Raw genomic sequence first — 27,965 nt, 5'->3', positions numbered from 1 at the left:
CATGGTTCAACGCATATACTTAACTATTGCTAAAATATCTATGTGGAGTTTAGGCTCATTCTAATTTCTTTTGGCACACAAAATATCATTAAGGCCAGGGTTTCATTATCAGCTGTTCATTTTTATTATATTCACCATTTGAAACTCTTGATTACATTACCACATAAAAACTTTTTTGATTATATTATCCTGAGTTTACATATTAAGCAATATATTCAACAGCAATAAATCCTAATATACTTTGTACGTAATTGATTAATTGATGTAATGTGCGGTGTTGACGTGTATTAACAATTCTTCCCAACATACTACAAGCATAGCCAAACAATGGTATGTCATATACAAAATTAAATTGATAATTAAAATAGTATTTTCTGTTCTTTACATATTTTGAAAAAAAAAAAGGAAGGGCGTGTTATTATTACAATATTAACATACAACAAGTACAAATAAGGTTACATTTTGAAAGATTTATGATTTAAAGGCTTTGTCTATACCTCCTTTTCATATCAATAAAAGGAGCCCAAGGAAAAAAAAAAAATTAAAAATCTAATATAGAGTCCCAATTTTTCACAATTAAATTTGTTTACATTTTCAAGGTATATTTTATCATAATTAATAGCATTTTTCTCTCATGTTTATCCAATTACATGCTTATTTACTATATTATTATAACTGCCAAAGATTTATTTATAAAATTATTTTATAACAATTTATTGGAAAACGCTTGTGATATACAATATGAATACAAATTTTCAATATCAGGAAAAACTTAACAAATGTACATATAATATAATATCATCAACCTCATAGGAAGACGGGTTTATTACAAAAATTATGAACGGGATTAAGTAACTTAAGAGTATAATTATGTACTACTTATAAGGTATTTTATTACGAATTTTAAGTATACAATGTTCGGAATCTGAATTTCTTAAACAAATTCTAATAAAATTATGTATAACATTTTTGTTGTTCAATGCTGTAATTTTTGTTTATGACGAGTTGTTAAATTTTATGAATTAAATAAATACCTTATCAGAAACTAACTGCTACAATTACATATTATGTGGTACAACACGTCTTAGTGACTGGTACTATTTAAAGCACGAAAGCTTTCAATGGGAAATTTATAAAACTATGGCAGGAAGCATGAATCTATTCTATAACAAGGAGCTTAAAACTAAGTCTGCTACGATAGATATATAGGAACAAGCAAACAAACTCAAAATTTTGTTGCAGTTCGGGACATTTATTTATTTAAACTTTATTGCACCTAAAATAGTGTACAATTCTATTCCAGTTGAACCTTTAGACAAAACTGAGAGTGTAATCTGGAACATATCATAGGTTCTTTGTCCAATAAAAATAATATAACGAAAATGTCAATCGATATGGAGAAAATAAAAAATAACAAAAAGTGTATTCTGTTATAAGCTCCTTGACTTATATCGATGTGCGTCAAATTGTGTTAACATCTAAAAATTGTTATAAAAATCACAAGCTCAGGCAAAAACAACCGATGTTCTTATATAAACTAATTGACTATGCTAGAAGCCAAATTGGACTGTGGCTTGGACATGGTACTTTGGTGTTTCTGTCTTAAAATTAGGCGTTACGAACATTATCTTTAAGAATTCTCATTAGAGCGCGTCGTGTTCATGGCACTGACGGAGCACAGGTTTGGCTATTCATATTACACAGTAGCCACCCGTGAATTTATACATATAAACCTTCCTCCTGAATCACTCTACATATTTATAAAAAAAAACCGCATCAAAATCCGTTGTGTAGTTTTAGAGATATAAGCATACATACAGACGCGGGAAGCGACTTTGCTTTATACTATGTAGTGATATGATTCTTGACTCATTCGGGCCTGCTCGTCCATCACGGTTTTAGTTAGAAACACTAGATGTAATATAGGTATCATGCAGATACCTAAATTACTCAGTAGTCTAAATACCGTCCGCCTCCGGCCTCCACTCGCACTAATGAGAATCATCTTTATGACTTTTATTGCAATAACTATAATTGACGTTCGGTGAAAAAGCTGCAGTGTAGTTTGTTCCGCGGCTTCTTCCACACATGCGCTTTGGAAGCGGTAGTAGTGATAATTAGATTTAGATGATGTGACGTCAATAAGTGATAACTTGTATCCAATTATGAAAAAAAAAACTATTCTTCTTTCATTTTTCTTATAGACAGGATTGCAGTTATTGTTATAATTGTAATTGAGAATCGATAGGTTTATTGATTATTTCAAACCACCGATAGTCAATATATTTATAGTTCGGCTAACAATCAAGTAATGTTACCATTTTTCCGAGAACTTTGAGTTAATCGCAATATATGATCTAAGAGCTGGACTGTCTAGGGGTTCTTAATAGTTTTTATCATAAAAAGCCTTCCTCATTTGACTGGATATTCAAACGTTCTAGCTAGATTCAGTAACTTATTCAGACAATTTAATAGCATTAAGGTAATTACTAAATGCCATTTCACATATCTGAATTAGGACGTCTGAATTAAGTCAAATGGAATAAGTGCATACTAGAAGCACATACCTATAAGTGACACCCTTGTAATCTAAATAAAAAAAAATATTGATACCTAAGCATTACGTATGTGAAAGACGAGTAGGTATATTTATATTCTACGGTGTAAAGCGTAACATTGAAACAAAATAAATACCTATAAATCACAATAAAAACTCTGATCACTAATTAATTTTAGTGTAAACGGTTATTTTTTTAGAAACTTGTGCATATTTTCGTTGTATTGAAATTTCTTAAGTTTATTTGCTCCAAAAATGGGGTAGTTATCAATTTGCATATTAGGTATTTAGTTTAAAGTGAACGCAATATTGGTGCTGCGCGCGCGACGGTCTAGTCGCCATATTCCAATTTATAAAGTTTCAAAGAAACCAAGTCTGCGTTCAATTTAAAAGTCCAGTCACTTAAAATGTGACCTTTCACAACCATTATATATAATCAATTTACCATCGTGGTAAATGTGGGCGGCAAGGGTAATTATGATATAGGCTTCTATGCTAAATTCTAGCCAATATTCGCGGCGGACTTACTCTCACGACGAAAGTTAATTCAAGAACGTCGATTAAGGCATACTTATTAACTTTTCTCTCCATCTCTATGGTTCCAGCGACGGTTAGAGAGAGAGAGTACTGTGCCTTATCAAGTTCGTGAATAGCCCTACTGGCATTTTTATATCAACTGATCCAGAGGCGTGTCTACAAAAGTTTTTCTTTCTGATGTAAAGCATTTAATTTTAAAATTCAATATTTGACGCCTTTCAGAAAAGAACTTTAATTTATCGCAACGTATCGAAAACAACTGAACTAATTACTCGTGTTGACATTCTTCTTGACACGCCTGCTAATTAAACCATTTTACAAATCTAAATAAAAATTTTCAAAGCACTTGTATTACTGCGCTTCAGGATCATTGTATATCATAAAGGCGCACCCCGAGCTCCTCTCCAGAAAGGTGAGGACGTAATCTGGATAAACGCCGGGGGGAAGAAGGAGAACCGACCAAAATCTGAATTTATCCAGACTTTCGGTCAATCTTTTAGCCTACTTCTGATACGTGGCGTCGATTTTGATCCTCCTGCCACGGATGGACACTCGTCAGTGCTGTGGCGGGGGCGGCAGGTCGGGGAAGGTCTCGGGAAGCGGCGGCAGGACGTTGGTCTCGAACTGACCCGACAGGTTCCCGGGTGGAGAGTAGTTGGCGACGACGATGACCTTGCCGGCGCGGGAGCGGGCCTTCCCCACGCCGAAGAACCGGGTAGCCACCCATACCATTTGGGTGAAGTGGCCTGGCGGTGGAAAAGTTTGGGAGGCCGTGATATATGCGGGAGTTTGTTTAAATTTACGACTAGTTTTATAGAATTTACTAGCTGTGCCCGCAACTTCGTCCGCGTTTGAAGCCCTCAAGGATGAATAATTTTCCCCGGTTTTTTTTTACATTTTCCATTATAACTTCACTCCTTATAGTTGCAGCGTGATGTTATATAGCCTAACGCCTTCCTCGATAAATGGTCTATTCAACACAAAAAAAAAATTAAATTCGAACCAGTAGTTTCTGAGATTAGCGCGTTCAAACAAACAAACAAACTCTTCAGCTTTATAATATTAGTATAGATTAAGAAAAATTTAGTAGATATAGGCAAATTTGGATTGAAAATAAAATAGAACATTCGTTATAGGAGTGAAATCAATGCAAATAATAATTGTATCCTTTGACTTTCTCATACATAATCAAAGTGTACGTCTACAGACAAAAAGTAGGTACCTACGTAATGAAAATCTCCCTTTGCCAACAGCAAATTTTGTTAAGGTTTCCTAATAGCTAGTTAAACATCAAGGAACATGAATATCTAGACCAGCATTTACCTGCATTGACATTGGCGTGTAGCACATCTGACTCCTTGAAAAAGTTGTACTGTCGAACGGCCGCGTACCAGTAAGAGGACACTTCTTGCCCTAAAAAGTACAAAAATATATTAGTAGTTAGTATAAAAATAAGGAATAATCATAATACATACTTAATTTTATTTTTTTTCCTGCTTAACAGGGTCCTCGTACGAAAGTAAGTCGATTATACAAGGTGCACATAGCACATCGTAGACGCTACGAATATTCTGCGTCTTTGTTTACTTTCATATTTTTTTAATTGATGCACTAAGCAATGATCAATTATAAAACTAGATATTTACAGATAAATGTATGTGATCTCTTTGTCGCTGGAAAATTTAGTTTTCTTGCTCTTATTGTCTTTTTTTTTATCACTACATAAGGCCCCTCTATTTTCTCAGTCTGTATGTATGCGCTTATCTCGGAAAGTTTTAGGCGGATTTTGTCCCTCTTTGAAATGTTAGAAAGAGGATATTATGAGCTAGATTTATATCTATCAAAGCTACATATGCTAATTATTAATGAGTTACTTATTAAGGCGGTAATGGGGATTCCTACCAGTGACGTCAGGCTGTAGCGCGCTCACAGGGCGCTGGTAGAGGTTCTGGCCGACATCACGATCATTCCTGTAGTGAAACTTGTTGGTGTGGGCGAGGTGGTTCGCCCAGGCTTGCGCGTAGTCACACAGCTGAAATGGAATTGATGAACACTGGTATGATGAACATAAGGTGAACTACTAACTAATTTAGAATTAGAGATCTATTTAGAATCTATCGGGATTTAGAGAGTACTCTCCCTAAATATCTAGATCCCTTATTTTAAATCAGAACCACATTTCGCGATAGTTTTTAATTTTTTTTATATAATTTCACATTTATGACCCAACCGGAGCTTTTAATAATTAACCGGCGTTCACTGGAAGATTTTTTTATAATATATCCAAGCCTTAACCCCAACCTATTTGATGTACTGAATGAGATGCTCTTACAGTGAGGGAAAACATCGTGGGGAAAACTTCACATTCAGATAACTAATCATGTTCCAATATCGACTAGGTTACGGAGGTCAGACGGCAGTCGCCTTTTGTTTATACCTACTTGATTGACGATCCAGGTATGAGCAATACCTGGATCGTGGTCATACCAGGAAAGAAGCCCCAGAGAGGACATAAGCAGGACAAACAGACGACCAATAATATACGTTAAATTTTGTGAAGTTGGTACATGCATACATAAAATCACGCCTTTTTCCCTTAGGGACTAAAGATAGATCTAGAGACTAGGTACATCATTCCACCTGCCACGATCTCTGCATACTTCCTTCGCCTCCACATTCATAACTCTTCATGCACGCTTCGGTATCGGGTACTCTTTAAAGTTGGTACAAGCAAAAAATATAACCACCCACAAATCACCCACACAAAGGTTCTCCGCTTAACCCAATGGTAGACTGTTAGATAATGTTATTAGCATTAAGTCCGCCAATTGTACTTTACAAATTGTAATTGTTACAATAAAGAATGCCGTGTGGTTCCCGGCACCAGTACAAAAAAGAATAGGACCACTCCATCTCTTTCCTATGGATGTCGTAAAAGGCGACTAAGGGATAGGCTTACAAACTTGGGATTCTTTTTTTAGGCGATGGGCTAGCAACCTGTCACTATTTGAATCTCAATTCTATCATTAAGCCAAATAGCTGAACGTGGCCTATCAGTCTTTTCAAGACTGTTGGCTCTGTCTACCCCACAAGGGATATAGACTAGACCTTATGTATGTATGTATGTACAATAAAGAATAAATAAATAAATAACCTCCGGCGCCATATAAAGCTGCGGGGAGCCGTGCCGCTGCCGGTACACGTTGTGCCAGCAGAGGCACTCCGTGATGAAGTCGCTGTCCTGCCAGGCGGTGCGGACTTCGCTCCACTGCACCACCATGCTCACCGGCCTCGTTTGCAGTACCTGGTGCACAGAATGATCAATAGATGATGATGATGATATACATATGTCGTGTGGTGAGTCTATTTGAGGTTTACTGAAGTTAGAACGAGAGTGAAGGTCTCTACGTCGCGAACTTTAAGCTTCGAAAACCAAAGGTTGACTGGAAGAGATTGCCTTAGCGATAAGTCCGCCTTTGTACCATCTTTATCTGTTTTGTATGTTTTACTCTCATCGTGCAATAAATCTATCTATTACTTAACCGATTTTGATTCCCTACGATCTTAAAAACTCTACAAACTTCACTCAATAAATATTTACTTATATATTTAACAAAAAAATATATTTTCACCCAAATTTGGTTGGGAAAACTGACTCGCCTCGCTTGCTCGATCAAAAACATTAGTACCTTGTCAACGTTCGTAATATGATCCATTGTTTCACAGTGAAATTTTGAAAATTGTGAAATTGTTTCACGGTGAAGGAACCGGGTCTAACCTCCAAGAAAATGCGGGTGAAACTTTCACTCACCTTTTTTTGGAGGTAATAAACCTAAACCTGTAAGTAAACCTGACTTATACCACGGCACTGATCGTGGTCATAGGCACACGGCTACATAGAATTACTATCTAAGACTTATAAAAATGCTGTAGGTGCAAAACAAATTCAGAAAAAATAAGTCTCCGAAATTCTCCGTTACTAGAAAGTGAGATATTATTTCTTGTATATCATTGAAATATCACTGTCAGACAGATCATGATAGCAAATACGATTTTTTGAATAAGATCGTTTGCGATGTAAATTGTAGTCATAAAGATACCTAAACGGCGTTCATTCGACAAGATTACAGTAATTTTCGCTTTCATAACATATAAATATACCTAATGAGGTAATAGCAATATCTTTCTTCCTTCATACTAATATCATAAATGCGAAAGTTTATCAGGATGTGTGTTACTTGTCACGCAATATCTACTGACTTCTAAACGGATTTTCGGGAAACTTTGCTGTAATAAAGATTTATTGACATTCGAAAAAGATTTAAGGCGGACTTAGTCGCGGGCAAGGTTAGTAGATATATTTATTAATTTATGTACACAAAATTATATACAGGACCATTTAATACAGTAATTCTAGTAAAGTGCTACTTATTTCAATAGAAATCTCTTTCAGTAGACCCATGAGAGGAGAGATGAATATTGGAGCGGTTTAGTGTAGTTTAGCCAAAATTAATAGTAATGTATACTTTTTGAATAAGTATAAGAGACTAGCTCTCATCCGCGGTTTCGATCACATGTAGGTACCTAAATTTTAATTATTTTTTTCAGTTATCTTTATTTATGGTAGTATAAAATAAAAAGGTAGTAAAAAATGCAATGTAGTCTTTTTGTTATAAACGGAAAAGAAAATTCCTTTGTCGAGACAAAAGGCTTACAATAAAAAAGTTACTAAAACGAAATTTATATCGTTAAGTTCCAAAGTAACGGAATCGCTCAACTTTTGACAAGTATTAATTGAGTTTTTCCGACGGTTCACACTTGGAATTTTTGACCCAGTTCAGCAAGGTGCCAGGCGTCTTGATTAATTACTACATACCTGGTAAGTTGGTAAACATAAATTGGTATACCTCGTTCTAATAAATAACCTCAAACGTATAATATACCATAATAAACATCACGCCCTTATTCCTTACGGGCTGGGCAAGACAAACTCAACACTCGAAGGCTATGTTCGGTTTAATCAGCAATAAATTTAAATAGGTAGGAAAGTTACTTTAAAATTTTCTTATATGGCGTTTAACAAAGTGGTACTATATTACATACATGCATATGATCACGTCTTTATCCCTTACGGGGTAGACAGAGCCAACAGTCTTGAAAAGACTGATAGGCCACGTTCAGCTGTTTGGCTTAATGATAGAATTGAGATTCAAATAGTGACGGGTTGCTAGCCCATCGCCTAAAAGAAGAATCCCAAGTTTACAAGCCTATCCCTTAGTCACCTTTTACGACATCCATGGGAACGAGATGGAGTGGTCCTATTCTTTTTATTGGTGCCGGGAACCACACGGCATATATAGGCATGGTACTATATTCAAATCAAAATCAAATTCTTCCATCCTTGATCAAATCAGTATATAGTTGTAAAGATTCCGAAATCAATGGCAGGCAGACTAGGTAAGTATTTGCACTATACTCTCGTTTCGCTAGCGTACAAATAAACTACATAGATTCAACTTATCGAGGCAATATTTGTTGGCGTGGGTATCGGGGATCAGAATTACCATTTCTATATTTAGAACTGAGATGGGATAAAACGTGATTCTCTTTCAAGGAATACCTTTACTACCCCTTATCAAATAAATATTGAGCTATTTTCGTTCGAAGCGAATTAATCTTACAATTAGAGAACAAATTTTAAAAATTTCTTGTTTATTTGAATTTCTGATATTTTCTGTTTGTGTTATCTATGTTCCAGGAATTTTAATACGTTTTATGATTCTGTTAACTGAAATTTCAAGTAAAATTTTTAAATTATCTTAAATGATTGTTTTCAGTTTAAATAAAAGGAAATCAGTTCCAAAGGTTCAGGTTGAATATGCGAGTCAGAAATTGTCCCCTTTTTTAATTTAAGAAGATAAGTACGTGTATATTTTGTACCCTAAAAGGTATCTCCCGTACAAAATTGCCTGCAAAAGGTACTACCTACTCATTAAAATGCAAAGTCGATACGCGTTCCAACTGGCCGCGAGCCAAATGTCTTGATCCGCTCTGCCAAGCACCGGGATTACGTAAAACGTGTTGTAAATGCCGAGCTGGGAAATTTGAATCGTTTAGAAGGTTTGAGTTTGGTTGGTATTAAAATTGCGAGTTCTTCGTATTGTTAGAGTTTTCATTGAAAAACGATGAATACTCAGTAAAATTTGGTTTCATAGCAGGAAGAACCAAAGACCGTTTCGACGAAAAAAAAGTTTTTTGTTAGCTGAAAGTAGAATTAAGAGGAAATACGTCCAAGAAATAAATAATAACGGTCGCATCGTATCGTAAATGAGCTGTCGTGTTCAAGAAATAGGTATTATGTTGCATTAGGTCTATAGATCTTCAGGCCGGGTCATTTCCTATATTTTAGCTAGCCTATATTGATAAGGATAAAACTATATTTCTTTCCACTTGTGCCGCATGGTTTCCGTGACTTAAGAATTATCACTGTTCCCTGGATGTCGTAAAATGCAATAAAGGGATCTTTGTAGTAATGCAATGTCGACACGGGTCGCTAATGGTAGGTTTTAAATAAACTCGTTCATAACCTGTTGTTAAGTGCAAATTTGCATAAAACAAAGTGACGTTGCTTGAAAAAATATAACATGCTAGGAACAGGAATGCTGTTTAGTTGGTAAATGTTGGAATTAATCATTTCTTTTTTAGCCTTGTGGTTTCCGCACAAAATAAAAGTATTTCGTAGAGATTGACTGACCGAAGAAAGCAGAACGATAACTCTTCACAATGACATACATACATTCATATCATCTCGTCTATATCCCTTGCGGGGTAGACAGAGCCAACAGTCTTGAAAAGACCGAAAGGCCACGTTCAGCTGTTTGGCCTAATGATAGAGTTGAGATGCAAAAAGTGACAGCCCATCGCCCAAAAGAAGAATCCCAAGTTTATAAGCCAATCCCTTAGTCGCCTTTTACGACATCCGTGGGTAAGAGATGGAGTAGTCCTATTCTTTTTTCTATCGGTGCCGGGGACCACACGGATGTAGGTATTATTTGATAGACTTTTTTGTTCGTAAATAGATCTGCTGGTCACGCTTTCTCAGTGCCTGTTCATTTCCCACAAGGTGGGGGCCCAGGGCAGTGGCGTAACTACAGGGTGGCAAGTCGGCAAAATGCCACGGGCCCCCAGCCGGAAGGGGCCCCCGGTCAGAGGAGAATCCCAACTCCCGACATTTTTTATTTATCATACATGTTTAGTAAAAAAAAAGTTTTAGTCTTTGATTTATTTTTGTTACCTACTCAGTTTCCTACACAAGTAAAAAAAAATATTAAAAATTCAAAGCTTTTGTAAAAAAAAGGGTTGTTACCCAGTTTTAGAACGTACCTATCCGATGAATTTGCCACGGGCCACGATTGGTATAGTTACGCCACTGGCCCAGGGTCTAAGATTTTACTTGCCCCTCCCCCCGGATGGCCGGCTGAATGGAAAGGCCGGGTAGGCAGGTTTCATTGTATGCTTTTTTTCATGATCATCATCAATCATATCTCCAACAAACAACTCTATCGACAGGTACCTTAATAAGTTTGCTTTAGATTAAGGAGCGATGAATACCTACCTAGCTACTATAAAAATTACGTGTTTACTTTCTATTACATATATAAATATTTATATACCTTTTTTTAACTTAATGGTTGTATTTTTTTTTATTTTATTATTGGCATGATTTTCGCAAATTCCACGGGTACTAGAATAGAATAGATTTATTTTCAAAATTGGATACAAGGTACCACTTATTGACGTCACATCACTTAAATATAATTATAACTACTACCGCTTCCAAAGCTCATGTGTAGAAGAAGCGGCGGAACAAACTACACTGCAGCATTTTTATCAGACGTCAATTTACAAATATAGATCTCTTAAATCTAAATCGTACTTTAGTTTTTATCGAGATGAAAAGTATTAGTCCTTCTCCAGACACTTAATTATATTTACTTACACAAAATTTCAGGAAGAATTCAGGGGTTCAGGAGATAACGCGTGAATGAATATGAACTATATTATAAATGCTATGCTGGGATATGGTTATAAACTTGGGATTCTTTTAGGCGATGGGCTAGCAACCTGTCACTATTTTATCTCAAATTCTGCCATTGAGCCTAACAGCTGAACGTGCAAAAACTGACATCTTTCAAGATTGCCTGCTCTGTCTACCCCGTAAGGGATATAAACGTGAAAACAATTAGAATATAAAGTAATTTATTTGACGTCAACCAATGTTGTGAAACCAAACGTTTTGACAATTAATAAGCGATATGAAGTATCCTATAATAATGAATTAAAAATTTTGAATTTGAATAAAAACGCTGAAGTAAGTTTGTTTGTTATCTTTGAGATAGTAAAACCTTCGTTCACTCCATATAATGTCACGCCTCACCTTGCATAAGTGTTCATGTCATTACCACAAGGGCTCTTCACAGGCGGCTCGTTAGTCTAGATTTGGAGTCGTAGACGTGACGGAACAAAGTTCCAATTTCGCAAAAATGTAGAATAATATATAGTACTAGATTTTACCCGCAGCTTTTCTCGCGTGAATTTAGCGCCATCTATAAAAGAATACAGGTTTTTTTGCTAAAACCACAGGAAATTTAGTTTTTACCGGGACGAAAGGTACGCTATGATCTTCTCTAGACTCTTAATTATATACACGTGAAACTTCAAGACAATTAATCTATACTAATATTATAAAGCTGAAGAGTTTGTTTCTTTGAACGCGCTAATCTCAGGAACTACTGGTGTGAATTGAAAAATTATTTTTGCGTTGAATAGACCATTTATCGAGGAAGGCTTTAGGTTATATAAAATCACGCTGCAACTATAAGGAGCAAAGAAATAATGGAATATGTGAAAAAAAATGGGGGAAATTATTCATCCTTGAGGGCTTCAATGATGCCCAAAATTCTATTCCACGCGGACGAAGTCGCGGGCACAGCTAGTTCAATATATAACCTTTGAAGAGGTATATAACAAAAAAACAAACAAATAAATAAACTCACTTTAGCATTTATAATAAGTTCGTAAATAAATTTGCAATAATTAATTTCCAAAAAGTCTAACTTGTATAGTACCTCTTTAATTAGCAGTTAGTCTAACTGTTAATAGACTCTCTCTTTTAAAATGTACACAAGTTTATTTCAGTATGAATTTGAATGAAAACTGTTTGGTTTGAGTTGAAAGGGAAAAAGGGAATTTAAGGTTTTGCTTTCGTTGATTTTTAAGTGCTTTTGAACACGAAAACCTGAGTAACTGAAGTACTTATTTTGCATTATGGCAGTATGCAGGTTGAAATTGAATTTTATTAGCATAATTTATATAAGTACTAACTGTGCTCCGGGGTTTCGCTCAAGTGGGAATTTCGGAATAAAAAGCTCTTCGTGTAATTCCAGGTTATATTCTTCGCGTGTGCTAAATTATGCCACGGATGTCGTTAAAGGCGACTAAATGATAGGCTTATAAACTTGGAATATGTATTGTAGACGATGACCTGTCACAATTTGAATCTCAATTCCATCATAAAGCCGAACAGCTACACGTGGCCTTTCAGTCTTCGAGACTGCTGGCTCTGTCTACACCGCAAGAAACATAGATGTGACTGTATGTATGTATGTGCTAAATTAAAAAGCAACCAAGCCTGCGTTCATCTCTTTTTCGACGAATTTGTATGAAAAAAGTGATGAATATGGACGAAGTTAAAACCTTACAAAGCTGTAAAGAAACCTTTGACAAAAACAAGGATCGCTCTTGACCAGTTTTTCCCCGGCACGTGGAACTGCGTAGCCATTTATCTCAACTCGGTAGGACGGGCGCCGTGTGGAACTAACAACTATTTACTATTTTTAGACCGAGTCTCGCAAACTTGTTTTTTCCCGGGACTAATAGGTACTCGCACTTCTGAAAAGAGACTGGAATAAATTAAAATGAGCAGTGCGATTAGGGGTAAAACGAATACTTTATTTAATGAAGAAAATAGGTTTAAAATTTTAAGGAATCCTTTTTTAACCTTTCTTCTTATAATACCTATCAACTTAATCACATTTCTATGCAAATTCATCCAACATTAATACAAAAAATTCGTAAGTCTGTCTGTCGTAATTTAATTTCATGTTATCTCCTAGTCATTGGCTTTTTTCTGGAAATTCCCACAGGATCGCACCCGGGCAAATACTACAAAAAGCTAAGCCTCCTATATCATAACAAAACATATAATTACGTCTATATCCCCTGCGAGGTAGACAGAGCCAACAGTCATCAAAAGGCTAAGTTCATCTGCTTGGCTTAATGATAGAATTGAAATTCGAATATTGACAGGTCGCTAGTTCATCGCCTAAAAGAAGAATCCCAAGTATATAAGCCTATCCCTTAGTCACCTTTTACGACATCCATGGGAAAGAGATGGAGATCCTGGAACCACACGGCACAACTCCAACATCACTGTGGCATATAAGGCCAGTCGTTTTAAGTATATTTGGTTACAAAAAACATAAATTGAGATTCAAATAGTGACAGGTTGCAAGCCCATCTACAAGAGGAATGCCAAGTGTATGAACCTATCCCTTAGTCGACATCCATGGGAAAAATGTGGAGTGGTTTCTATTCTAAAATGCCAGAAACCAGACGGCACTCCATACACACGGCACACGCCATTCTATCATGGAGCCATGCAGTCTAGGCTGTTGGCTCTGTCGACCCCGCAAGGTATATAGACGTGCCTATACGTATGTTTCTTTTCTCATTATCATTAGTGTGGCTTAGTATGGATATATAATTTTAGCGCAAGTAAGTCGATCGCTTCCAATCTTTCCCGTTCAACAGAACAAAGATGAACGGTCTCTGCTGCTGTAATTCAGTGCTCTGTGCCCTGTCCCCAACCGATTAATGACTACGGCCGGACAGGAAATGTATGATGCTTAAAATAACGGGCGATCATGATGGAACGCCTCACGAGAATAGGGGGTAATAAATTGTGTTGCCTGGGTCTATTCCTGTGGGAATTTTTGGGAATAACGAGGAAGGTTAAAATGTAATTACTTACTTTAAAAAAAAATTGTTTTCCTTGTTCGATTGTTTGTTTATACAGAAAAAAATGTGTTTAAAATTTCTAATTTGTCTCCTTCTACTGAAATCTCTTATTTTCAAGTAATTTGCAATTTTGGTCCGTAAAAATTAAACGAGGCCCCACCCCTGGCCGCAGTTTTTCTTTTTTTGTAAGTAAGTTCTTATTTTTGTATAATTATTTTAAATGTGAAAAGAACATTGATCACCTTTTTACAGTACTTATCCCAAACCGACGAGCTTGCAATTAAGACAATGATGTATATGGATGAAGAAACAGAAATACACAGGGATCGTGGGACTACAAACAAAGCTTCCGATAACACGATGTGATTCTAATATGTACTTATTGATTTATGTTAAAAATTATAATTAAAATTAACTCAAATTAAAACTAAGCAAAATTTTTTATAAAGTTTATAAAATTTCACATACAAATCTATATATATAAAACTCTTCCGTTACTGACTGACTGACTGACAGACAACGCACAGTTGAAACTACTGGTCGTAGACAGCTGAAATTTGGAATGTAGGTTCCTTGGGATATGTAGGGGAGCACTAAGAAAGGATTTTTGGAAATTCAACCCCCAAGGCGGGGAAAAGGGGTAAAAACGTTTCTATGAAAAATCTTATTCCTTGGGTTTATAAACTTGAAACTTGGCATGAACACATACATAGGCAAGTCAATATGTTTGACATTATAAGTTTTTTCAAACTACCCTCCAATCGTGATTTAGGGGGTGCGATTGGGTGACTGATTTATTAACGCACAGCCGAAACCGCTCGGTATAGGAGTCTGAGATTTTGAACAGAGGTTCCTTTAGTAACATAAGTGAGCACTAAGAAGGGATTTTTGAAATGTCAACCCCCAAGGGGAAACGGGATAAACTGAGCCGGGGCTGCGGGAAAGTTCTAACGAGATACCGGGCCCCGGAACGCAAAGTGCAACTGAAGGAATGAGGTGGGTTTTAGTCAGTAAAAGTCTGACACTCCCTTCCGTTCCACCCAGAGCGGGAGAGGTCATTTGATGATTTCCCATCCTTAAAAAAAAAGACTTTGTATGACAACTTTCAGTCGTCTCTTTAACATACATAATAACATACATAATTATGTACATACATGCATAACATTAATAACATCACGCCTTTAAATCCCTATTTTGTGTTAACACTACCCATACAAACAGCTACGAAATTTGTCCGCATCCATTTTCACCTAAATTCTTAACGTTAATGAGATTTACTTTTTATTATCAGGTCAACCTAATAGCCTCACATGTACGTATAACTTCGTAAGAATTTTCTTTCAACTCCTAACCGTTGAGGAGTGTACCTTCCATCATCAGCTCATTCACATGGGATGATGACTATCAGACGCAAATACTTAAACAGATCTATGAAATTGTCAAAAACGTAATTGCCTGTAAATTTGAGGTTTGCCCTTGATTTCCCTGGAATACCATCATCAGATCCTGACTAGGTAACAACGGGACCAACTTGAAAGTATACTCTACCGAACAAAAAAAGAATCACGTAAATCGGTCCATAAATCTCGGCGTAATCGGTATGCATAAATAAAACACCCGAATTTTGTCTCGATGCTCGATAGATGGCGTTGGCATCGAGATAGATCGCGCTATGGTTTCGTTACCGTCATTTAGCTAGGTAGCGTAAAATATTTTAATTTATCGTGTAATTTTAGCAGCGCCCCTAGCGGACATACGCGAAACTACATATTACACACTACAAATATTTTGATTTGAAATTGAAAATATTATTCGTTTGATTCATTAACTTTTAACTTGACTTATTTAACTTATTTTACTCTCTATTTCAGTTAATTTTTGATTTGTTGATTAGATTTGATATTTTTGATAGTATATTTAGTTAGTGTTGGATAAGTTTTATAGTGTGAGTTGATTTTTTAATATATTCTTCATTTTTTATTCATTTCTTTGTTACTTTATTAGTCTTAGTTAAAAAAATATTGTTTACAAGGAAATCCTGTAAGGCCTCTTCGTCCTATAAATCCTGTTTTTTTCTTCTTTTGAGACGATGATTTTGTCTCGCTTTACTTTTTCTATATAGATTTGTATGTATACTAATATTATAAAGAGGAACAATCTATTTTTTTATATGTTTGTTTGTTTACACATGTAATCGATAAACTCCGAAACTACTGAATCGATTTCAAAAATTCACCATTAGAAAGCTACATCATCCCTGAGTAACACAGGCTATATTTAATTCCAGTTGTAACAAGATTTCAGCCTGTGGAAGAAAAAGCCCTGTCGAGATCATTAAAAAACGCTATATATAACCGAATTACACGTGGGCGAAGCCGCGGGCGGAAAGCTAGTTGCTTATAAAACGGAGACCACAAAAAAGTAAACAACTTTCCAGCCGGGACAGATTAAAGTCAGCGAATCAAAGTTATTGCCGCGAATACGTGACCACGCATAATATTTTGTTTCAACAACATTACCCTTGTGTGCCAGCGACATTACTGAAAATAATTTGTCGCGCTCTAAATTCAAAATATTATGTAGTATAAAAAGTTTTTTTTCATAATACTGGCAGGCATTATAAAACCTTTAACCATTACAGCTATACATTTTAGTGAAGCCGGCAGATGGAAGGTTATGGGAAAAGAAGTAGTTTTAAGACTTCTTGTTAATTTTTTAATAACTACAAGTGTAAACTTCTAGTGTGGATTTGTCTACCTAGTAAGGCATATTAAGACATGATTATATATGTATGTACAACTATGAATTTAGTTTAAGTTAAATATTTAACTTTTGATTAACCTGTATCAATGGGTGTCAAAAGAAAAAAAAATCCGGTGCAATCATGGTGCAAAATTAATTTTGACAACTTGTCTTTAAGGTTTGGTTGTCATTATATTAATATGAACAAAGTACAACCCACGCTTGTTGTAGTACATATAATTTTGTTCTTAAAAAGTGTACACACTTTAGAAATTTTGAAACTTTCCGCTCTCAATCACATATTGTCATTATGTACTTTTAACATCTGCACACTGTCATGACGGTAAAACGTGTTGAAACACTATTTTAATTTTGACATCTTACATACATTTATATGTTACTAGCCGCGACTTCGTCCGCGTGGAATAAGTACTTATTTTGGGCATCATTGAAGCCCTCAAGGAAAAATAATTGACACCGTTTTTTTTTACATTTTCCATTATTTCTTCGCTCCTAACAGTTGCAGCGTGATGATAAATAGCCTAAAGCCTTCCTCGATAAATGGCTTACTAAACACAAAAATAATCTTTCGATTCAAACCCCAAGTTCCTGAGATTAGCGCGTTCATAGTATAGAATTATAGATGTTCACATGTTTTGGCAAATAATTTTTTCTTATCTTATCAAATCACGCCCTGAAATGAAATCCGCGGACTGGTAATAGAGTCATATAAAACCCCCTCATTGTTTATTCACAATACGACCAACCTGTTTACACTTCCCAGGACTGAGGTCACGTCCACGTTTCCGCGCGGGTCAAGGCCTCATCGGCCTACTTGATTCTACGTGATCCCTTCAGCCTTTAACCTTAAAGTTAAAAGTTAAGACGCCGCGCGCTCAAATAATTTTTAAGGGATGCGGTTGATGAAAAAAACGAAGTTTTGGTCGTTTAAAAGTAAATATGATATATAACTAGCTGCGCCCGCGACTTCGTCCGCGTGGAATAGTTATTTTGGTCATCATAGTGGCCCTCAAGGATGAATAATTTTCCCCGTTTTTTTTTTCACATTTCCATTATTTCTTTATAGCCTAAAGCCTTTACGATAAATGGTGTATTCAACACAAAAATAATTTTTCAATGAACCAGTAGTTCCTGAGATTAGCGCGTTCAAATAAATAAACAAATTCGTCAGCTTTATAATATTAGTACAGATTATATAAAATTTAAAAAATAGAAAAAAACGCGATATTGTTGATTTGAAAGTGGAAAATATATTGCTTCTAAATCAAGTACATGTAAATTTCGTATGGCAGATATAATTTACTAAAAGTAAAACGGGCTTACGTTTATAATAAGCCAAACAGCTGAACGAAAGGCCACCTTTCTGTCCTTTCAAGACTGTTCTCTCAGTACGCCGCCAGGGATATCAACGAGACTGTATGTATGTACGGCCTTCTTTATTTATTTATTTAGCGAAAAAAAAAAGAAAAAATAAGAAAGATGAATGTATTTCAAGAATTATGACATACGTTTTAGTGCACTGCGTCTTAATTTTTACAGCGCGGTTAGAGTTACCAAGGCGTTTTACAATTACACGCTCTTGGCGTTCGCGGTTCGACAATCGTTGTGTGCAAAGCTGGGTGCTGTAAAGTTGTATGGTTCTCATAAAGCTTGTTTCATTTTAAACTTCTAAAGCGCTGGAAACCACACGATACACCACAGTATGTAAAACATATTTTTTTCATGAAATTATTGTGTAATTAGTGCCGTGTGGTTCCCGGCACCAATAGAAAAAAGAATAGGACCACTCCATCTCTTTCCCATGGATGCCGTTAAAGGCGTCTAAGGGATTGGCTTATAAACTTGGGATTCTTCTTATAGGCGATGGGCCAGCAACCTGTCACTATTTGAATCTCAATTCTATCATTAAGCCAAACAGCTGAACGTGGCCTTTCGGTCTTTTCAAGACTTTTGGCTCTGTCTACCCCGCAAGGGATATAGACGTGATGTTATGTATGTATGAAATTATTTATTAATTAATTTATTTAAAACTTTATTACACAAAACAATGGACAAAAGGTGGAATTAATGCAGTTTGGTTTCTCTACCAGTCAACCGGCTGACCAAACAGAAAAACTATAAGTTGGTGGTGCGATGAAGTGCACATGCATAGTTATTATTGAGTTTAATATAAGTGCACTCAGTCTCAACTTTTTCAGCGCGGTCAGAGTTTCCAAGGCGATAAAACGATACTGGCGTTTGCGGTGACATACATACGTTATGTGCAAGGCTGAGGGCTGTAAAGTTTTATGGTTCTCGTTAAGCTTGTTAGGCGACTAAGGGATAAGCTAATACACTTAAGATAGTACTTTTAGGCGATGGGCTACCAACCTGTGACTGAACGTGGCCTTTCACTGTTTTCAAGGCTGTTAGCTCTGTCTACCCTGCAAGGGATGTAGACGGGATATCTTTGGGCCACGTTCAGCTCTTATAGCCCAAAAGTTAGTTTGAAATTTGTGTTATGGCATACTAACTTAACGATGCTATATTTTATAATGAATATTTAAAAAGTTAAACATTTATGACCCAGGTCAATCAGAAAAAAATATTATTCCATTATAACCTGATCGAGGAGGAGAGATGGTATAATGAATATTTAAATAGTTAAACATTTATGACCCAGGTCAATCAGAAAAAAATATTATTCCATTATAACCTGATCGAGGAGGAGAGATGGTTTGTTTGTTTGAACGCGCTAATCTTATGAACTACTGGTTCGAATTAAAAAAATCTTTTTGTGTTGAATAGAACATTTATCGAAGAAGGCTTAAGGCTATTTATCATCACGCTGCAACTATAAGAAAAGAAGAAATAATGCACAATGTGAAAAAAATCGGAGAAAATTATTCAACCCTAAAAACTTCTATGATGTCCAAAGTAACTGTTCCACGCGGACGAAGTCGCGGGCACAGCTAATACTTTATATAACAAGAGGCCCTTCGTCGTCGTATTAACGTTATCGCTCCGATCAGCTGAGTCAGCGTTTAGGACTCGCTGCCCTTAATCCAGGCCATTATCAGCCTGAAGAGACTCATTTCCTGGCGATATCGCCGTTTTATACCGCATTAACGCGCTGATAGTCAGGAAGACCTGCCATATATAAATACTAGCTGTTGCCCGCGACTTCGTCCGCGTAAATTGGCCTCCTTCAGCTATTCGGCTTGATGATAGAATTGAGATTCAAATAGTGACAGTTTGTTAGCCCATCGCCTAAAAGAAGAATCCCAAGTTTATAAGTCTATCCCTTAGTCGCCTTTTATGACATTCATAGGAAAGAGATGGCGTAGTCCATTGTAGCAGATTCCGTAGACCAATTACATTGTAGCAGCATTCGTAGACCATCTACATTGTAGCAGCGTTCGTGGACCATCTACATTGTAGCAGTTTTCGTAGACCATCTACATTGTAGCAGCTTTCGTAGACCATCTACAGTGTAGCAGTTTTCGTAGACCATCTACATTGTAGCAGCGTTCGTAGACCATCTACGTTGTAGCAGCTTTCGTAGACCATCTACATTGTAGCAGCTTTCGTAGACTATCTACAACTTTTCGTAGACCATCTACAGAATAGCAGAACTAGACGAGACAGTAAAGAGTGGATATACCACATTAATTTTGGCTAAATGATGGAAATGAGATTCAAATAGTGACAGTTTGGTAGCCCATCGCTAAAAGGAGAATCCCAAGTATATACCTAAGCTTATCAATTAGTCGCCTTTTACGACATTCGAGGGAAAGATACGGACAGGTCCCCAAACTCTATCCCTTAGTCGCCTTTTACGACATTCACGGGAAAGATATGGACAGGACCCTAAACCCTATCCCTTAGTCGCCCTTGGTCCCGATAGTGCCGGTAACCGCACGGCACATTTTTTTAATAAAGATTTACATACACAGGTACCAAGTATTCGTACTACGAGTATTTGACGGTGACATACCTTCTTCAGCAACTTGGGTCGGTTGTCGAGCGTCTCCTCCGCCTTCGCCTCGTTATTGTCTTTGCTGTTCCTGGAACAATTCGACATTGTCTTGAGTTCGTTGCCAGTGGAATTCAGTGCCGTGTGGTTCCCGGCAAAAAAAGAATTGGACCACTCCATCTCCTTCCCATGGATATCGTAAAAGGCGGCTAAGGGATGGGCTTACAAACTTGGAATTGCCATCGCCTGAAAAAGAATCCCAAGTTTGTAAGCACACCACCACACGGCACCTTTTTTTACTTTTTTCCTTGATGTAACTACATTAATATATACTAATATACTAATATTATAAAGCTGAAGAGTTTGTTTGTTTGTTTTAACGCGCTAATCTCAGGAACTACTGGTTCGAATTGAAATTTTTTTTTTGCGTTGAATAGACCATTTATCGAGGAAGGCTTTAGGCTATATAACATCACGCTGCAACTATTAGGAGCGAAGAAAAAATGGAAAATGTGAAAAAAGCGGGGAAATTTATTCATCCTTGAGGGCTTCAATACATACATACATACATACATACATATCGTCACGTCTATATCCCATGCGGGGTAGACAGAGCCAACAGTCTTGAAGACCAAATGGCCACGTTCAGCTATTTGGCTTAATGATAGAATTGAGATTCAAATAGTGATAGGTTGCTAGCCCATCGCCTAAAAGAAGAATCCCAAGTTTATAGGGCTTCAATGATGTCCAAAATAACTATTCCACGCGGACGAAATCGCGGGCACAGCTAGTGAATAAATAAAATAATTACGCCATACACATTCCACTTTCACACACAAAATGGTACTAAGAATTCTTCACAGCGTGACATTTAGCTCACAAAAATCCAATTGACTGTCCCGATCAGTCGCATTCTCATCACGTATCTCCTGATCTCAAATTGAATTCCTTTCAAAGGGCAACCGAACATGTCTATAAATAGCTTTACAATGATATCGGTGTCATCTGCTACCGAAGATGACGTCACTATATACTATACTATAATATTATAAAGCTGAAGAGTTTGTTTGAAAGCGCTAATCTCAGAAACTAGTGGTTCGAATTGAAAAATTCTTTTTGCGTTGAATAGACCATTTATCGATGAAGACTCTAATATATATGTAACATAACAACTATAACGAATGAAGAAATAATGGATAATGTGTTAAAAAAACGGTGAAAATTATTCATCCTTGAGGGCTTCAATGATGCCCAAAATAACTATTCCACGCGGACGAAGTCGCAAGCACAGCTAGTTTTAAATATATACAATGTACATGTTTTAATTCTTAACTATAAATACTCTTTCAATTATATCAGTGCCATCCGGTATCAACTCAAAGCTCGAACCTTGAACCTTATTAGCGCGAGACACGCAATTCACTTGAAAGGGTGGAATTTGCAAAGAGCTGACTCTGTTTTAATTATTTAGTTACAAGCTGTTACCTACAGCTACTTCCGCGATTAATAACTGATACATACATAAAATCGTACCGTATCGGTGCCGTGTGGTTCGTGGCACCAATAAAAAAAATAGGACCACTCTTTTCCATAGATGTCGTAAAATGCGACTAAGGGAAAGGCTTATGAACTTAGGATTCTTCTTTTAGGCGACGGTCTAGCAACCTGCCACTATTTTAATCTCAATTCTATCATCGTGGGGTAGACAGAGCCAACAGCCTTGAAAAGACTGATAGGCCACGTTCAGTTTTTGGCTTGACGATAGAATTGAGATTCGAATAGTGACAGGTTGCTAACCATCGCCTAAAAAAAAAGAATCTCAAGTTTTTAAGCCTATCCCTTAGTTAGAAAAAAAAGAAAGAAAAAAGACCTCCCTACTTACTTATAAACTAAATAAATTGTGCAATTTTACCTATCTGGCTGGAGCAGTGCTGGAGACACCTTCTTCCTCAAATTGGCCAAGGCTGCAAGCTCTTCTCGCCTGCGGGACGGGGGCGGAGCACCACATAGTGTCACCAGGGGCGTGGGGGCAGGCTGGGCGGCGCGGGAGAGGAGCCTGGAGACATACCGGTTTTGAGTACAGGTGTAAAGTTACATAAACAAGGAAATGCTGGGTATTGCCTGTAAACTGTGGTGGTTAATTGTAATTTGTAAAGTTATCCTTGGGGAGAACTAGGACTCCTATTGACAGAGATAATATAAAAGAATAATGTACTAGGAGAATATTAATTTTACAAAATATATTTAGTATTCATAGATATACGAAGAATAGGTGTAAGTTATAGAATAAATAAGACTTAAACTTCGAAATATCAAGCTGGACAAAATAGTTGAAACTTTTCTAGTTTTTGAAATGTTACTAAAGTTATTAATTCACGTCAAAAACCCCCTATTTTAATAATTGTAAGAATTATAAGGCTAACTGAAACGTATCATCTGATGCAACAATACACAAAAAAAAAATTTAAAAAAAAAAACAAAACATTCCAATTTCAAACATCAAACATAATCGGGACAAAAGAAATACCTCTTCGACGCCGGCGTCCTCTTCGATAGCAGCGTATAATCGTGCGAGCTCGACGGCGTATTGTTATTGGGCGGGTAATACGTGTCATCATCCCTGTTGTTGTTCACCAAAGCCGACTTCAGCGGCAGGAGCTCGACGTGGTCGGCGCGTGACGTCATCGCGCACCCATCGTGTGCGCCCGACGGCTGCTTGCAGCCCACTGAGAGATCTAACCTTGAAAATGCTGCAGTATAGGGCGGTGCGGTGTTCCAAGTTTGAGATTGGATTTATTGTGAGTTTTAATTTTTAGAATAAGAACGAGGCAATGGAATTTTTGGAAAAGTCGAGGTAGTAAAGTTAGGGAAAGAAGACTTACTAGGTAATCTATATTCTGAAAGTTTTAAAAAGGTTTATTTTTGTACAATTAATACCAAAGTGTATTAAGGATAGGATAAATACAAACAATATTTTATGGATGAATAAATGTATGTAGGAATCGTGGCAAGTAAACATATGTAGTCTCTGCCTACCCTTCCGAGAAAGAAGAGTGATACTTTTTTGATATTGTTTTACGTATTATGTAGGTATGTGAAACATACTCCATTCCAGGCTTTAGGTAATGTCCAAGTATGATCCACAATGCCATATATGCTGCGCCCTTAAATATTCGGGGTATAAATAAATACACCTCATTTTTCAGAGTGGGTTAAACTCACCCCATCCCTACCCGCAGCTGGCGAGCCGCGCTCCGGAGCGGAGGCCGCGCATGCGCACCGCATTGCGCAAATGACGCTTGCAGTTACCTGTCCTGTACCTTATCTCTTATCAATCCGTAATAATCCGCATAGCAGTAACCATTTAACTTAGAAATGTGAACAATTATCGTATACTTACTATTATTATAAATGAGCGACCCGCTCCGGCTTCGCACGAGTAACATTTATAGATATAAACCTTCCTCAGAATATCCTCTTTCCAACATTTCAAACAGGAACAAAATCTGTCCTCAACTTTCCGAGATTAGTGTACCTACTTTTCGTAAGCCGTCCACAAAATGTACCATTTTTTGTAGACCATCGTAAGAAGTGTGCCACTTTTCGTAGACCATCTACAATACATACATACATAAAATCATGCTTTTTTCCCGGAGGGGTAGGCAGAGACTAAAACTTTCCACTTGCCACGATCTCTGCATACTTCCTTCGCTTCATTCATCCATAAAATATTGTTTCTATTCATGCTAGAAATACACTTTGGAATTAGTTTTTCAAAAATAAACCTTTTTAAAACTTTCTATCTACGAAGTGTAGCATATCGTAGACCATCTACAAAATGTACAATTTTTCGTACACCGTCTACAAAGTGTAGCATATCGTAGACCATCTACAAAATGTACAATTTTTCGTACACCGTCTACAAAGTGTAGCATTTTCGTAGACCATCTACAAAATGTACAATTCTTCGTACACCACCGTCTACAAAGTGTAGCTTTTTTCGTAGATCATCTCAAAAGACACCACTAAATCATCTGTCATTTTTAGAACTAAATAAAATTCGTTGCATAGTACAAAATAAACTCGTTTTAATTAATCGTTTGTTATGAATACATTCAACTTTTTTTTAGAAAACCTTAGCAACTATATAAAGTTTTGTAAAGAAATAAGTAACATTTTTATTTTCTAGTAACAAAAGTAAGATCAAAATGTGTTATCAAATAGAATTATCCTTAAAATGAAAGCATATTTTAAATCACAGACATAAATGTATATAGACCAGACCATAGACATATAAATATTCCTTTGCATTATATTGAGCATCTGTGGATTAGTGGTTGATACCCAACAAAAATATTTATCTGGGTTTTAAACCCGTCACATACATTATTTTAATATTTACTCACACTCTCAAATTATTAATAAGTTAGGTTTAAGGTCAACTTGATTAATAAAACCCTATAATAAAATAACAATCAATCCCGCGGGAACTCTGGGATAAAAACTCCGGGGTAGCCTGTGTGTTATTTTGGGTCATCAGCTACCTACATGCCAAATTTCATCGTAATCGGTATAGTATTATTTGCTTGAAAGAGAAACAGACATACACAAACTTTCGCATTAATAATATTAGTAGGATATCCCCTTATAGGCAGAGATTCTATCGTTACAGACATCTAAAGTTAGTTGCAGTCCTACACATGACCTTGACCAATGCCAAGGAGGCCATAAACAATACTAAAGTATGCCCTCGGTTAAATCTAAAATCCCATTAACTTCCGTTCCCGCGGGAAATTTGGAAAATCCTCGTTTAATGCCTACTGTTGGGCGTAAGAAGCTGAAATATAGCATGATACTACATGCTGAAATATAGAATGATACTACATGCTATATTTCAGCTTCCTACGCCCAATAGTTTCGACTGCACGTGGTCTGTCAGTCACTTAGTAATGGAAGATTTATATAAATATAGATTCATATATAAACAGATTTCTATCATTTACAAAGCTAGGTATTCGCACAGTTCCCGCGCTAATTCCACACTTTTTAATTCCTTAAACATGCTCGACTTAATAATATCTTTATTGTTTCTGATCATTTTCAACGTAGCTTTTTTAAGAAATCCGGCATTGTAAAAGTCAGCATACTGTAATGTTTCTAACGCATTATCCGTACTCAGATGCTGAGTGAGGACATATTGGCACAAGTCATGTAGCCCTCCGAGATTGAACTGGTCCGCGAGTTGAAGGATGTTGAAAATGTTGCAATTCTCAACCTCAGCGATAGTGCCCGTGTAGATAAACTCTAGGACGCACTGGAGGTCTTCTTTGGAGACATCAGATAGTTTGAGATAACGTCTCTGACTTTCCGCCGTCTCATCCTTGAACATGGCTTTGAAAACCTCGCTACTTTCAGCCAAAAGGGCCTGGTGAACCTAAAACATTGTATTTATTACGTTTTGGGTTGCCAATCTGAAGAACTCTAGGTAGTATACCTATGAAAATCACATGTGCCTGTTAGAATCAAATCTATGGTGGTAAATACCACATACATACATACATAAAATCACACCTCTTTCCCGGAGGGGTAGGCAGAGACTACATCTTTCCACTTGCCAGAATCTCTGCATACTTCCTTCGCTTCATCCACATTTATAACTCTCTTCATGCAACTTCGGTGGTTTCGGGTACTCTTGACCTGACCCTTTGCCAGGACATAAATTCCACAGATAAAATATATAAATTTTGACAGCATCTGTGGTAGGGGCAGCAGAGTGCTGGCCGGTTACACTAAATGTCACGTCAGGCATGTTGAAAAACAAACATTGACTAAATGATTTGGAATGATTCAAGCTTACCTGAAACTTGTACCCATCTGAAGCTTCTATAGTGAAATCTGAACAAAGAGGTTCCTTTAACAAGTATCCAAAATCATGTTTAGATTTCACACGTTCCACTAACTCATCATCTAATTCATTGACGATGAAAGTGATTGGTATATAAAATTGTTTGCCTTTCAAAAGTTCCACATCGATTTCTTTAAAACTGAATGTTGCTAAGTAATTTTGCTTCAATTCTTTTACTTTGGGGAACTTGAATTCTTTCAATGAACTTTGTAGGAAAACGCATGAACTTTTTTTCTCAAACTCCATGACGTTGGTAGTAGTGATGGCGACGGAGAAAGGGCCGTCATTTCTATTCAAAACAAAGATATGTAGGAGAAACACACCCGAGATTAGGTCTGTTTTATATTGGAACCAGTAATCAGCTACATCCTCTATATAAGTCCCTCCAAGGTCATAAATGTATGGCCGGTAAAACTTTTGATATATGTCCTCTAGGTATAACCATCTAGCGTTATTTGTTTGAGTGGTTTTGTATGAGTAGACAACACTTGGGTGCTCCTGTAATAACGTCAATTAACTCTCAATGAATCACTGATTATAGAAGGTTTTGGTAATTCATGCTTTCCAGAAATATATTGATATCTAGTGTAGTGAATTAAATATTTACAGCTTCGAAAAGCTGTAAATATTTAATTCACACAAGGTTTTTGTAATTATATGTGTTATCAATAAATGAGTAGATAATGAGTCATTTCCTTAATTTAGATTATTTATCATACTGTACCGGTGTGATCACGCTTGGTGAACTAATAGAAGTTTCTTCTGACATTTTTTAATAAAATAAATTGAGGACGAAATTATAATTCTAACTTGCAAATAAATTTAATAATTTGCAAGATAGTACACTATTTAACATACAAAAACAAACAGATTCTACCCTTTTTTCTTTTTGTTGCTCTCATAGGCCTTTTTTTTCCTGTCAGGAACAATTTGACTGGTTTTGACAATATTGATATTGACATATCAACTTATTTTTCTTTTCCTTGGCACAAACGTGGCTGTTGCACTGCTGTTGTCTTGTCTTTGTCATACTATAAATAAATTGGTGCTCGAAGACTCATAATAAACATTAAGAACATATTAAGAATGTATAAGTAAATCTATGTTATCTTCTCTCTTTCTTCAGTTCTCTTCTATTAGAGAAAGAAGAGAATAAAACATTGGTCATA

The 27,965-nt window shown here is 36.5% G+C and overlaps 2 protein-coding genes across 2 annotated transcripts; both read right to left on the bottom strand.

Annotated features, from left to right (window-relative positions):
* Nucleotides 1-5: 5 nt before the first annotated feature.
* LOC106130948 (ectin) lies at nucleotides 6-24,717 on the bottom strand. Its single transcript, XM_013329900.2, has 8 exons — nucleotides 24,114-24,717; nucleotides 23,419-23,617; nucleotides 22,804-22,947; nucleotides 20,913-20,982; nucleotides 6,249-6,398; nucleotides 4,997-5,126; nucleotides 4,418-4,507; nucleotides 6-3,840 (listed from the first exon to the last, which is right to left on the bottom strand). Exons 2-8 carry the CDS (start codon nucleotides 23,574-23,576, stop codon nucleotides 3,650-3,652), a joined length of 933 nt encoding a protein of 310 aa, XP_013185354.1. The 5' UTR covers nucleotides 23,577-23,617; nucleotides 24,114-24,717; the 3' UTR covers nucleotides 6-3,649.
* A 242-nt stretch (nucleotides 24,718-24,959) lies between these two features.
* Nucleotides 24,960-27,736, bottom strand: LOC106130941 (TD and POZ domain-containing protein 5). Its single transcript, XM_013329892.2, has 3 exons — nucleotides 27,521-27,736; nucleotides 26,749-27,294; nucleotides 24,960-26,325 (listed from the first exon to the last, which is right to left on the bottom strand). Exons 1-3 carry the CDS (start codon nucleotides 27,563-27,565, stop codon nucleotides 25,891-25,893), a joined length of 1,026 nt encoding a protein of 341 aa, XP_013185346.1. The 5' UTR covers nucleotides 27,566-27,736; the 3' UTR covers nucleotides 24,960-25,890.
* Between the last annotated feature and the right edge of the window lie 229 nt (nucleotides 27,737-27,965).

Source organism: Amyelois transitella, chromosome 4, assembly GCF_032362555.1.
Source record: "Amyelois transitella isolate CPQ chromosome 4, ilAmyTran1.1, whole genome shotgun sequence".
NCBI classification, from domain to species: domain Eukaryota; kingdom Metazoa; phylum Arthropoda; class Insecta; order Lepidoptera; family Pyralidae; genus Amyelois; species Amyelois transitella.
The sequence above is the reverse complement of the archived record's forward strand: the minus strand, read 5'-3'. Positions and strand labels throughout refer to the sequence as shown.

What these genes read in the sequence shown, in the direction of transcription:
- LOC106130948 (XM_013329900.2), bottom strand. Translation starts at nt 23,576, where the DNA reads ATGACGTCACGCGCCGACCACGTCGAGCTCCTGCCGCTGAAGTCGGCT. An exon ending in AGCTTTATATGGCGCCGGAG is followed by an intron (nt 5,127 to 6,248) that starts GTTATTTATTTA and finishes ATTCCATTTCAG; the next exon opens with CTGTGTGACTACGCGCAAGC. An exon ending in ACACGCCAATGTCAATGCAG is followed by an intron (nt 3,841 to 4,417) that starts GTAAATGCTGGT and finishes TTCCACCGCCAG; the next exon opens with GCCACTTCACCCAAATGGTA.
- LOC106130941 (XM_013329892.2), bottom strand. Translation starts at nt 27,565, where the DNA reads ATGTCAGAAGAAACTTCTATTAGTTCACCAAGCGTGATCACACCG. An exon ending in CACCAAGCGTGATCACACCG is followed by an intron (nt 27,295 to 27,520) that starts GTACAGTATGAT and finishes ACGTTATTACAG; the next exon opens with GAGCACCCAAGTGTTGTCTA. An exon ending in CAGATGGGTACAAGTTTCAG is followed by an intron (nt 26,326 to 26,748) that starts GTAAGCTTGAAT and finishes ACAATGTTTTAG; the next exon opens with GTTCACCAGGCCCTTTTGGC.